Here is a 14,711-nt window from a genome sequence, read left to right as displayed (position 1 = left end):
TACCGTAAAGCTAGCGTAAGCAAGGCATAGGGGCCCAAGGCATTTAGGTGCCCTTTTCCCTTTTAAAATTAATTAAAACTTTTACATTGGAATTTTAATATTTGTTTTATATAAATAAATTAAAAAAGAAAATGAAAATCCAGTTTATTTTCTATTATATAAATAATTAAAAGTCCCAAAAAGGCCTCCAGTCATTTCTTACTTTACAAGTAGCGTGATTCAGTGTGTGTGTGGGGGGGGGGGGGGTCGAACAGGGCCCATCCGTAATAAAATCACTAAAGGCTTTGCCGCATGGTCATGCAAGCCATTAAGAGAATTAGCCTATAAATAAACTTGAACTTTGACTCTTTTGTGAGTTCAGCATCCCTAAATTTACATCCATTGCTACAAACCTCAACTAACTGGGAAATTCCCTACCCCACACCGCAGATCTGAACCTTTCTCCCAACTGTCTGCCCTCCACGAATTTCTATCTCACTAAACATCCAGGCAAATAATTGAGCTATTTAAAAAAAACATTACCATGGTCAGTGTTTTCACAACCAGCTGAGTCCAAAATTTGTATATATTTTTCTTTACCTTAATGACATTTCATTTATTGATCTAATTAATCTTTAATCAATATGGCGCTACTAAGACTATAAGTTTTTGGTTTTCATCAAATCGCCAAGAAACTTTGGATAGTCCTAATGAGGTGTTTTTCCCCAGACAATTTTCCTGAAAAGGTGCCTGAAAAAAACTCCGACTTTTGGGAAGGTTTCTGCAAGTAAATTTTTATTTGATTTCTGAGGGCGACGCCCCATCAGTAAGGCGGTGCAGTTTGCCATCCATAGTTCCCCAGCGGCTATTTTTGCACCTTAGGCCCGTTTATTGGGTGTCCGGAGCAGCGGGTCGGCGTTACTACTTGATTCAGCGGTCAAACCGCACAGATGCATAAGCCGGCACCCGTCGGTCGTGCTCCCACATGAGCCCTTCGGCGCCTATATTCGTTTTAATGAGCGCCATACACTAGAGATACCTTGGAATACTAAAGTCGATTACTTAATTGATGAACGGGTGTCCTCCTGCGCATCAACAGTAGTAACGTATGGGTGCCCCAAGTTACCCAGCAGCTCCCAGTGTGCACGAGATCCGTTGATTGGGCGTCCTGCAGTGTCAGGTGTACTACTTGATTCAACAATCAAACTACAACAGTGGCGTCCTGCAGTGTCAGGGGTACTACTTGATTCAACAGTGAAAATATACGCAATACGCAATATACTAAAAATACGCAATTGGTAACACGCTGATGAAACCCTTACAAATTGTTTTATTACTATGGTATGTGGGACTAGATCGTAGCAACGCGGACGAGTACGCTAGTTAGTTTAAACATTCTCTAACATTCCACAGTGATCGGGAACGGGACTTTGATGTCAATGATGGAATTTTTAAATATCAATATTTGCTCATTATGAATATAATGATGTTATTTATTATGAAACAAATCCTAGATATGCACATTGGGTCAGTAGCTTGGCCATCCCAAGGATCAAGCATACAGAAGCAGCTAAAGTAGATCTCAATGAACTTATCAATCAATTTACACAATTAAAACCATAAAAAACAGATCTAAATAAATCTTGAGCAATTTTTGAATGTGTTTGGTTAGTGGCGTCACAAAGTCGGGTGTTACCCTACGCGTTTACTAAAGGTATCACCCCATCGTCCCCAACAATTTTGCATTTTCAGTAGTGTGTCACCCCTCTCTCACTAATCTTTTATTATTTTAGCTGGATACAACTTAGTTTTTACTGTATATTCTACAATTTTTTATCATGGAGTCACGCCTAAATGTTATCATCAATGCGGACCACACCTCTGCCCCCCCCCCCCCGCCTTAAATCACACTACTATATTTGATTACTTTAAAATCCTCCATCAAAAGTAGCAGTTGATTTCTTCGTTAACTCCATTGTAGCCTAACGGTTGACAAAGGGGCCCACTGATAATTTTTGCATAGGGGCCCGAAAATCCTAGCTACGCCACTGATTAGAATATACTTCATCTGTCTAGTAATACTTATTTAAGCAATAAAAATAAATATTAAATCCTGCAGACAAACACTGACAATTATATTTTAGGTTACAGCCTAATCACTAGGCTAATCACTAGGCTAATCACTAGGCTAATCACTAGGCTAATCACTAGGCTAATCACTAGGCTAATCACTAGTCTAATCACTAGGCTAATCACTAGGCTAATCACTAGGCTAATCACTAGGCTAATCACTAGGCTAATCACTAGGCTAATCACTAGGCTAATCACTAAGCTAATCACTAGGCTAATCACTAAGCTAATCACTAGGGTAATCACTAGGGTAATCACTAGGCTAATCACTAGGCTAATCACTAGGCTAATCACTAGGCTAATCACTAGGCCTACTACTTTATCTGTTTAATGCCGCCTTTACTTTCAATAACGTGAGTTAGATACCCGTCAGTGAGTCAGGTACCCATTAAAGCTGGGTGAACTCAGTGACTCCCTACGGACTTCAACCTGGATTTGAACTCGAGACTTTAGCGGTCTAGAACATGTGAGAGTTGCTTCAAACAAAATTTGCAAAAACACCCTTCAGCTTCCTCAATCACCACAGCTTTTAAAATATTTGAATGAACACATACACAAGAACACAATAAAAATAAATAAATTTTAATACTTGACAGATTAAGGACATATTTAGGACATTTTATGGACATATTTAGGGCATTTCAGCTTCCAGAAAGCAAACAGTACAGATATATGAAATGTGTGTAAGTAACTGATGACTGTTGAACATATATATATATATGTATATATATGTATATATATATATATATATATATATATATATATATATATATATATATATATATATATATATATATATATATATATATATATATATATATATATTTATTTATTTATTTATTTATATTTACAATGACGTACAATATTAAATTGGGATTTCTTGGTCAAGCAGTAGAGCACACAATTGCTAATTTAGAAAAGTGGTTTCAGGGCTGATGTGCTGATGTTTTGATCTGCTAATGTTGTCTGATGTTGTCTGATGTTGTCTGATGTTGTCTGATGTTGTCTGATGTTGTCCGATGTTGTCTGATGTTCTGATGTTGTTTGACATCCAGCCATCTGTTTTTGAAGGCGACGAACGCTCTGACCTCACTCACTTCTGCGGCGTTAAGTTATAATCAATTAAAGACTGCGTTAATTAGATTAATGGTCATTTAACTAATGAACATTACGGTCCAAATACTTCTGACCTAGTAGCGAGACTGACCTAACACTCACCACTGACCTAGTAGCGAGACTGACCTTAAACTGACCACTGACCTAGTAGCGTGACTGACCTTAAACTGACCACTGACCTAGTAGCGTGACTGACCTTAAACTGACCACTGACCTAGTAGCGAGACTGACCTTAAACTGACCACTGACCTAGTAGCGAGACTGACCTTAAACTGACCACTGACCTAGTAGCGAGACTGACCTTAAACTGACCACTGACCTAGTAGCGAGACTGACCTTAAACTCACCACTGACCTAGTAGCGAGACTGACCTTAAACTCACCACTGACCTAGTAGCGAGACTGACCTTAAACTCACCACTGACCTAGTAGCGAGACTGACCTTAAACTCACCACTGACCTAGTAGCGAGACTGACCTTAAACTCACCACTGACCTAGTAGCGAGACTGACCTAACACTGACCACTGACCTAGTAGCGTGAGACTGTCGTGATGACCTGCACTTGGTTTTTCTTCTCATGGTGGCAACACAGACACAAACAGATGATGGCCAGAACAACGATGCCGCCTGTACTGCCCCCTACAGCAGCACCCACTGTGATAGAGCTGGGGGCAAAGATTAGTCACTGTCACACATCACTGTCACACATCACTGTCACACATCACTGTCACACATCACTGTCACACATCACTGTCACACATCACTGTCACACATCACTGTCACACATCACAGTCATTCATCATTGTCACATATCACTGTCACACATCACAACCACACATCACAGTCACACATCACAGTCACACATCACTGTCACACATCACTGTCACACATCACAGTCACACATCACTGTCACACATCACAGTCACACATCACAACCACACATCATTGTCACACATCACTGTCACACATCACAACCACACATCACAGTCACACATCACAGTCACACATCACTGTCACACATCACTGTCACACATCACTGTCACACATCACTGTCACACATCACTGTCACACATCACTGTCACACATCACTGTCACACATCAATGTCACACATCACTGTCACACATCACTGTCACACATCACTGTCACACATCACTGTCACACATCACTGTCACACATCACTATCACACATCATTGTCACACATCACTGTAACACATCACTGTCACACATCACTGTCACACATCACTGTCACACATCACTGTCACACATCACTGTCACACATCACAGTGACACATCATTGTCACACATCACTGTCACACATCACTGTCACACATCACTGTCACACATCACTGTCACACATCACTGTCACACATCACATTCACACATCACTGTCACACATCACTGTCACACATCACAGTCACACATCACTATCACACATCACTGTCACACATCACAGTGACACATCACTGTCACACATCACAGTCACACATCACTGTCACACATCTGTGAGTGGGTTACACTTTATAATAATTAGTTATCGCTGGGCTGACAATGTTATCACTAATATTAACCTGCCTGTCACACCGCACTATCTACAGGTTACATACATGTCACACACCGGTTACAAACATGTCACACACCGGTTACAAACATGTCACACGCCGGTTACATACATGTCACACGCCGGTTACATACATGTCACACGCCGGTTACATACATGTCACACGCCTGTTACATACTTGTCACACACAGGTTACATACATGTCACACGCCTGTTACATACATGTCACACGCCGGTTACATAGATGTCACATGTTACATGTCACCTACCTAGCATCTGTTGTCGTATCAATAGCCGTGTAACCTGTGTAGAGAAGAAGCCCTTTAGAACCAGACAAACACAGTCACAATCACAATCACAAACACAAACTCAAACACCATCAGAATCACAATCAGAATAAAAATCCCAATCCCAAACCCAAACCCAATCACAAACACAATATCAAACACCATCACAAACGCTAACACAATCAAAATAAAGTTTATTAGCACTGGCGGAACTAGAAAAAAAGCCACCCCGCAATTTTTTTTAGCCCCCCCATATATATATATATATATATATATATATATATATATATATATATATATATATATATATAAAAGCCTATATATGTTTGTATATATATATATATATATATATATATATATATATATATATATATGTATATATATATATATATATATATATATATTTATTTATTTATTTATTTATTTATTTATTTATATAGGATACTCATTGCTGGCCTTTTCGGGTTTTGAAAAAAAAATGTTTTTTTTTAGATTAATACAAATTACAACATCATGTCATGTGTGTAGGTGCATTAGTGTGTTTTGTGAAATTCAGTTTTATTTTATCTCTGCTATAAGACCTCTTAAACTTTAGACGGTCAAAAGAATATAAAACATAAAAGCTGTGTATAAGTAATGGTGTCTCGTGTTATGTTTATTTTTATGTTGTTGTTTTTTTTATATCATCCTAATATATAATTCCCCATGTGCGCACTTCTCTCTCTCTCTCTCTCTCTCTCTCTCTCCTCTCTCTCTCTCTCTCTCTCTCTCTCTCTCTCTCTCTCTCTCTCTGTCTGTCCGCAAAATATTTTCGCCGGACATCACGTCAGAAACGGCAGCGATATATGGAGAACTTTATACGGACTTTTGTTGAAAATAATATGTTAGATGTTTTAAACGTATAACCACAATTTTATTTAAAGAAGAAAAATAAAAATTAAAGGCGTATTCGAATGTAGAGAAACAGTATTATTTATGCAACCGGAAAAGCATTAATAGATTTGAAAAAGAACGCATAAAACTGTGACGTCACTATTGCCTATACATTAACTAATGACGTCATCTGCCGTGTTTAGAATAAAAAGAAATGAACTATTTCATTCAAATTTGATTTAGATCTAAGTACACTATGAAATGTATACAATACAATTTTTCCGGCCTAAACTCATAAAATTTATTTTATTTATTTGGATTCTAGATTTAGATATTCTAGATTCATCTATTCAAATAATACATTTCTATACTAAAGTATTTCAGGCCTTAATTACTTTATTGAAATCTTTGTTTATCTATGCAATTTGCTAATCTCTATATAATATATAAAGCAAAGTTGTCGGGTGCCCGATAGGGCACTTCCCGGCGCCGCAGGCGCTTCAAATTTGGCAGGATCTTGCCTTGGGGCGACAGAACACGGGGGCCGGTCGGCCGAAAAGTCTACGATGATGGGGTCAAAACTGACCTCGACTGACCGGCGCCTTATATGAGCTATAAATCGAAAAAAAATGTCCACGGAGGAACCTCTTCATAACTCCTGAGGTCGTAGACCGACCCTCGGGCGAATTAATTAAGCATTCAAATTCTCAATGTTTTCGAAAGCCTAAGCAAAGCTGGGCAGCATGCCTAGTTAATTTTAAATACATTTCCGTTTTATACAATGTAATTCTTTAGTAAGTAGGGGCCTACTTTATAAAAAAAATAATTAACAGAGGCAATTGCTTTTTAATTTCTTTAGTACAAATCGATTAAAAGGAGCTTGTGAGCACCCCTATTTTTTCTAATTAAAAAGGGAAATAAGTCATGGAAGTGGTTTGAACGCTTGCTTATCTTTGATAAGTTTGATTGTAGGAGAAAGAGGACTCGGCTTTCACAGTGGTTTAAAAACAAAGGGAAAAAGAATATATAAGAGCGTGGGGTGGTGTCTATAGAATAAAGATAATTCAACCGAAGCTACGGTAATCTTTTTACAAAACAACCATCAAGTCAAAAATGCAAGAAAATTATTTTTTTAACTATATAAAAATTAATTATTATGGTCAAGATGAGGGCCCCTAAATGTCGTGCACCCCCCCTCCCCGCATTGCGGGGTCTGGCGGCATTGTAGTTCCGCCCCTGATTATTAGCGCTCAGGAAATTTAGTTTATGACATTATGGGTGACATTATGGGTGACGTTATGGGTGAGATAATGGATTACGTAATTGGTGACGTTGTGGATCACACTCCATATTTGAACATGAGTTAATTAGTAAATAATCTTATAAGGGCGTACTCCCATCCCGGTACTAAAGCTCAACCCACCTGGGCTAAAGCTCCGCCCACCTGGGCTAAAGCTCCGCCCACCTGGGCTAAAGCTCCACCCATCTGGGCTAAAGCTCCGCCCACCTGGGCTAAAGCTCCGCCCACCTGGGCTAAAGCTCCGCCCACCTGAGCTAATAAAAAATATTTCAGCACTGACCTTGAGGTAAGATAAATAAGAGAAACACGGCTAACACTCTGGAACAATCCATCCTTTAAACCTTTCAAATAGAAAAACTAAAAGTTTAGACCCTCGATGTAGCTATGACGGTCTGGTTCCAGGTTAACACAAGCCGCCACTAATACAATGGACTCGATTCACAAGTACACAAATTAAAGTTTTCACATGTACACAAATCAAAGTTTTCACATGTACAAAAATCAAAGTTTTCACAAGTACACAAATCAAAGTTTTCACAAGTACACAAATCAAAGTTTTCACAAGTACATAAATCAAAGTTTTCACAAATAAAATTGTCTTGTACACTTTTTAAAAATTTCTTCAATAAATTTTTAAAAATTTTGCAATTTAAGGATGTATTAGATGTCTTTCAAAAGACATTCACAAATTTGCTCCACTTAAAGTATAAATTCAAAGTTAAAAAGCATAAACACTTACTTCAAATCAAACGGTACTTTGATCAGCACATTAAGTTAAGCGAGTAATCAAGTTTGTTACAGGGTCAGATAGAATCATTGGGCACCCGACAATTCACGCTTCAAGGTTTATTGCAAGAAGAATTTTCCTAAAAAATTATTACTGTCCTAATTGCAGACTGATCTTTAGATTAGCCTATATTGATATCCCATAATTAATGAATGAGCTAATACACACATACAAACACACACACAGACACACGCACCTACAAACACTGACGGATTAAGGGAGCCCAAAAGGGGGGGGGGGGGGGGGGGCAGTAGCGAAATTTTAGGGGTTCACATAAATATTTACAGACAGATTACGTAACAACCATTTAACCGAGGTGGACAAAGTATACGGGCCCCTAGAAACACGGGGCCCTACAAACACGGGCCCCTAGAAACACGGGCCCCTAGAAACACGGGCCCCTACAAACACGGGCCCCTACAAACACGGGCCCCTACAAACACGGGCCCCTAGAAACACGGGCCCCTACAAACACGGGCCCCTACAAACACGGGCCCCTACAAACACGGGCCCCTACAAACACGGGCCCCTACAAACTCGGGCCCCTAGAAACACGGGCCCCTAGAAACACGCCCCCCTAGAAACACGGGCCCCTACAAACACGGGCCCCTAGAAACACGGGCCCTACAAACACGGGCCCCTAGAAACACGGGGCCCTACAAACACGGGCCCCTAGAAACACGGCCCCCTAGAAACATGGGCCCCTAGAAACACGGGCCCCTAGAAACATGGGGCCCTACAAACACGGGCGCCTAGAAACACGGCCCCCTAGAAACATGGGCCCCTAGAAACACGGGCCCCTAGAAACATGGGCCCCTAGAAACACGGGCCCCTAGAAACATGGGCCCCTAGAAACACGGTCCCCTAGAAACACGGCCCCCTAGAAACACGGGCCCCTAGAAACATGGGCCCCTACAAACACGGCCCCCTAGAAACACGGCCCCCTAGAAACACGGGCCCTACAAACATGGGCCCCTAGAAACACGGCCCCCTAGAAACATGGGCCCCTAGAAACACGGGCCCCTACAAACACGGCCCCCTACAAACACGGGCCCCTACAAACACGGGCCCTTAGAAACATGGGCCCCTAGAAACACGGGCCCCTAGAAACACGGCCCCCTAGAAACACGGGGCCCTAGAAACACGGCCCCCTAGAAACATGGGCCCCTAGAAACACGGGCCCCTACAAACACGGCCCCCTACAAACACGTGCCCCTACAAACACGGGCCCCTAGAAACACGGGCCCCTAGAAACACGGCCCCCTAGAAACACGGGGCCCTACAAACTCGGGGCCCTACAAACACGGGCCCCTAGAAACGTGCTTCATCGTAGAAACTCATAGCCTATTTACTCGTAATATATTAATTGAAAGAAACAGTAAAGTGTTGTAAAATTAACCGAAAACAGTTATTTTAAATATTGTTTTGAAAATAGCTTTGTTTAAAATACAATTTGAAAGAAGTAATTAAATATATGAACGGAATTGTTAAAAGTTTTATTATTTGCCCTACTTGTGATCGCGCTCGTAAACCTTTTTAATATTATTGAAAGTGGAAAAATACATTTTACAACATAGAGAAATACGTTTTAAAAAAATATTGTTGCGTTTGGTACATTTTTGTGTGTATTTGTTCTGCATGATGGTTTCTTGTATGTTCTGATTTCTGTTCTGTTCTGTACTTCAAAAAGAACTTTTAAATGTGTTTGCAGCAGCTATATGTATACATACGCAAACACACACACACACACACATATACAGGAATACACACACACACACACACACATATATATAAATATATATATATATATATATATATATATATATATATATATATATATATATATATATATATATATATATATATATATATATATATATATATATATATATATATATATATATATATACTAGCCGTCCCGGCCAGGCCCTGCTCTGGCTTCTGTGAAAAACCTTTCTGTTAAAGACCATTACCTGTGTGTTTAGTAATCATCATAAACCCGGCATTGCCCACTCAAACCACAACCAACCAAAACAACAAAACGCTAACATAACGCTAACACAATTACAATGACAAAAGAAAACAAAAACCTAACAACAAACCCAACCACAACCACAAACACCAATACAAACACAAAGAAAAAACAAACAAAAAAGCAAACGAAAACAAAAACCTAACAACAAACCCAACCACAAACACCAATACCAACAAAAAACAACAACGAAAAAGCAAACGAAAACAAACCAAATCCAAACGCAATACCAACCAAAAACACAAATACAAACCCAAACAAAAAAAAAAACACAAACAAAAACGAAAAAAGAAAGAACAAAAACGAACCAAATCAAAACGCAACCACTAACGCAAACCCACCTAAACATAAAGAAAACACTAACGCGAACATAAACGCCCGGGGCGGAATCACCTGTTTTAGCTTAATGAACGACTATAGTACCCCAACTTATTCATAGTCTTTTGCACTCACTTAAACGAACGCGCCTGTTTCAATTTAATGAACAATTTTAATACTCCAAGCTTATCCGTAAAATACCTACAACATTTGCACTTGATCAATCCCCGCTAATTATGTAATTATTTTTTTTCCCAACACCAAAACAAAGTAATTAAAAAGTAAATTCTTTTCCACAAATGGTTTTATAAAGGGAAGTAATTGTGTTTTCCTAATTTATCAAAGGGAAGTAAGTGCTATAGGACTAAATAAAGACATAATTAGAATTTTTGTAAAAGATGATATTTTTTTAAAACTTGTGTTTAATGAACATGCCGACAATTATTACTATAATTTGAAAAATGAAAATTATTTCCCAACACTTTCAATAGAATTTTTTTAACTCATAAATTTAGACAAATGCGCACGATAATTGTCTAACACTTAAATCCATCCAAGACCAACGACAAACATATGCGTTACATACAGAACTGAGCTTTATATATTATATATATGCTCTCCTACCTTTTTCTTGTTTAGATTATTGAAACAGGTCACCAAAAATGGCGATCAGACCTCTCATCAAAACTCAGATTGTAAAGAAGAGGAATAAGAAATTTATTAGACACCAATCTGACAGATATGGCAAAGTCAAGGCAAACTGGCGTAAACCCAAGGGTATTGACAACAGAGTAAGGAGGAGGTTCAAGGGTCAATATAAAATGCCAAACATTGGTTATGGTACCTGGAAGAAATGCAAGCACCTCTGTCCTGATGGCTTCAACAAGATTTTGGTTCATAATGTTAGGGAGCTGGAAGTATTGTTGATGCAAAACCGCACTTTCTCTGCTGAAATTGCACACAACGTCTCAAGTAAGAAGCGTAAAGATATTGTTGAGCGTGCCCAGCAACTAGCCATTAAAGTGACAAATCCAAATGCCCGTCTTCGCTCAAAGGAGGATGAATAAACTGGCAGCTTGGTTAAATTAATAAACATAAAATATTAAAAAAAAAAAAAATATGCTCTCCTACCCGAAAATAATTGAACGCCCCTAGGGTTAAGTGCCGCTAGTCTTTTATAGAAATTTAAAAAAAAATATTCTTACCTATTTTTCTTTTTCAAACTGAATCGCATGTTTTATCTGACTCTTGATTTTATTTCGAAACGTGTGATTATGAGTCCCAAATTAATGTTTTTCAAACTTTACTTCTTTACCAGCATGCTGGATTTTCGAGCTTAGCTGAATGGTTTGATGTTTAAATCAGAAACGTTTTTAATACATTTCTTATTACCAAACAGCAAAACATTTTCCCTCATATAAAAACCATCAGACAACAAAGTAGAGCCATGCTGTATTAATAGCAGCTGTCATCGCTTCACGTCAGACATTGTTTACTTTAATTTGAGAGAGTTCTGTGACCTATTTAGGTCTTATTTTTTTTATAATTTAGTTTTTGGTTTATGTAATCGACCTTGGGAGAGTTGCGGTACAATCACTAGTATTTTTCCGTCACGTCATGTGATGAATTTTTCCAATAAATTTTAATTGGTTATTTTAAACTTTGGTAAATTCCCAACCAATAGTCTTATGACTTTGACCTCCCAGGAACGCGTAGGCTCTGGGCAGCCTTCTATCAGACATCTTGAGAGAGAGAGTGCCATGTGTGTGACGCCATAAGCTGTGTACATTTCCTAGTGCCATATCTGTGATATTTGTAACCGAGTGATTTTTCACCAACTGTAAGTTGGGTTTTGGTTTATTTTGTACTCTTAGATTCTATTTTATTTTGTACAGACCTAGTGTCACTTTTTAATCCTGTACTCATATTAAAAGGTTGTTGACAGATTAAAGTGAAAATTTATTCACGTGCCCACGTTGAGTTGTTTTTGTGTGTCTTACACTCTTTAGTAGCTGTCATCTGTCAATAGCCATCTCAAAACGAACCCGGGGCGTTCGCTAGCTCTGCGACTGACAGAATAGTGTTCGTAATAGTTGGGATTAAAAAGGGTAAACTAGTATTTGTTAACACGAAGTCTAGGAATAAAATGTATTTTTTCAACGTTTTGCCTTGAACTGATTGTGTAAAGAAAACGGTAAATGTCCCTCAATATGTATATATATATATATATATATATATATATATATATATATATATATATATATATATATATATATATATATATATATATATATATATATATATATATATATATATATATATATATATATAGACTCTCTATATATATAGGCCTATATATATATATATATATTTTTTTTTTTAATTAATTTATTTATTTATTTATAAAAGCCGAACAGTTCAGCATTTGCCAATTAACATGCTAATGTGAACATAACAAGCTACTACGTAATTCTAAATGAGTTCATCTTCTTGTGATATATGATAATAAAGCTTGAACGTTTAGTACAGTAAAATAATTTGATTGTTTCTGTCATTTACTTTAACTAATTTAGACTTGGCTAGTCAACACTAGCTAGTTTGCGAACTGGCTGGCCAATGTCCGAAATCTGGGAAACATTTTAGACTTTTGACGGTCAAAGTAAGGCGATACTGGACAAAGCTAGAACTGGCCGACTTCACTGTGCTATAATATAGCAATGTTCTTTTGGAAAGGGATGTGCCCTCTATATTTTCTCTTTAAAGATAATTATATATTCTAGGCCTACAGCTTAATTAATTAAATCTCAAAATACTATACACATGTTTTAGGTAGTTTCACATTCCGACAATTGTCGCATACGTGCAGGTCCTATTCATGCAAGTGCCCATTTAACTTTTCCCAACGTTCTGCAAGGGACGTAACTGGGAAGATGATGTAGTACACCCTAAATAAACTAAAAATTATTTTTTTAAAGCTACATTTAGAAATGCATCAAGAAATGTGAATGATTTTTTGAACAGTTGGAGCGCGTGAAACATGTTTAGCAGTCCGCAAGGTGAGCACAGAATGCACGACTAGTCAAATTTAGGCGGATGTCTTACACCTCAATTGCAACTCTCTTTGGCACGTTTTAAAATAAAATCTGTTTAGGTGATCTAAAATAATTTTCAAAAAATCTATAATCTCTTTCGCAATATGTAAAAAATATAATCTATTAAAGCAATATATAAAAAAGTATAATCTGTTTAGTCTGTAAATATAAAAACTATAATGCGTTTCTCAATAAATATAAAACTACAATAATTCCATCTATATCTAAAAACAATTATAATCAATTTAGGCAACATATTAACACGTGACAATTATTCTCGCGACCTCAGTGTCAAGCGTTTGCCGAATTATACCTCCCCCTCCCCTACACGACTTGTTATTCCATTCACCGATTGCCGAATTAAAATATTGATCTGTGTATCGATCGACCTGATTGACGCGCCTGTTGTGTTGGTGTGTGGTGGTGTTGGTGTGTGGTGGTGGTGGTGGTGGTGTAGACTGGTGCTAGCAGTAAACCAGTCATACGTCAGTTGTGCAACTGTAAGATTTAAAAATAGATGTGCTAGAGCCAGTGATACCCTCACTGACTTAAACCACACCTCACACACACTAGAAGAGGAAGTTGTTTACTTTGTGATCTTAGCAACTTCAGACACAAGTAATCTACGTGTGTATGTAAGTATTTATGTATGTATGTGTGTATGTGTGTATATGTGTATGTGTGTATGTATGTATGTATGTATGTATGTATGTATGTATGTATGTATGTATGTATGTATGTATGTATGTATGTATATATTTATGTATGTATTTATGTATGTATTTATGTATGTATTTATGTATGTATGTATGTATGTATGTATGTATGTATGTATGTATGTATGTATGTATGTATGTATGTATGTATGTATGTATGTATGTATTTATGTATTTATGTATGTATGTATGTATGTATGTATGCATGTATGTATGTATGTATGTATGTATGTATGTATGTATGTATGTATGTATGTATGTATGTATGTATGTATGTATGTATGTATGTATGTATGTATGTATGTATGTATGTATGTATGTATGTATGTATGTATGTATGTATGTATGTATGTATGTATGTATGTATGTATGTATGTATGTATGTATGTATGTATGTATGTATGTATGTATGTATGTATGTATGTATGTATGTATGTATGTATGTATGTATGTATGTATGTATGTATGTATGTATGTATGTATGTATGTATGTATGTATGTATGTCTGTATGTATGAATGT

The 14,711-nt window shown here is 37.5% G+C and overlaps 2 protein-coding genes and 1 long non-coding RNA gene across 3 annotated transcripts in view; 2 read left to right on the top strand and 1 right to left on the bottom strand.

The window, feature by feature from the left end:
- Positions 1-3,076: 3,076 nt before the first annotated feature.
- Positions 3,077-8,059, bottom strand: LOC131932789 (uncharacterized). Its single transcript, XR_009384717.1, has 5 exons — positions 7,985-8,059; positions 7,526-7,586; positions 5,055-5,088; positions 3,755-3,890; positions 3,077-3,208 (listed from the first exon to the last, which is right to left on the bottom strand). It is a non-coding gene; the product is annotated as an uncharacterized LOC131932789 (long non-coding RNA).
- Positions 8,060-11,005: 2,946 nt separating this feature from the next.
- On the top strand, positions 11,006-11,470 carry LOC131932790 (large ribosomal subunit protein eL32-like). Its single transcript, XM_059289698.1, has one exon. The coding sequence runs from the start codon at positions 11,045-11,047 to the stop codon at positions 11,447-11,449; it is 405 nt and encodes a 134-aa protein (XP_059145681.1). The 5' UTR covers positions 11,006-11,044; the 3' UTR covers positions 11,450-11,470.
- Positions 11,471-13,914: 2,444 nt separating this feature from the next.
- The window catches only part of LOC131932791 (cysteine and tyrosine-rich protein 1), a gene marked incomplete at its 3' end in the record, with an annotated part of 5,531 nt that continues 4,734 nt past the window's right edge, over positions 13,915-14,711 (top strand). The window contains 1 exon segment of the mRNA XM_059289699.1: positions 13,915-14,109. Coding sequence (XP_059145682.1) covers positions 14,108-14,109 — 2 coding nt within the window.

Source organism: Physella acuta, unplaced genomic scaffold (assembly GCF_028476545.2).
Source record: "Physella acuta isolate Inbredline_101_S28 unplaced genomic scaffold, ASM2847654v3 ptg002282l, whole genome shotgun sequence".
Taxonomy (NCBI): domain Eukaryota; kingdom Metazoa; phylum Mollusca; class Gastropoda; family Physidae; genus Physella; species Physella acuta.
This window is presented reverse-complemented; position numbering and strand designations above follow the sequence as displayed.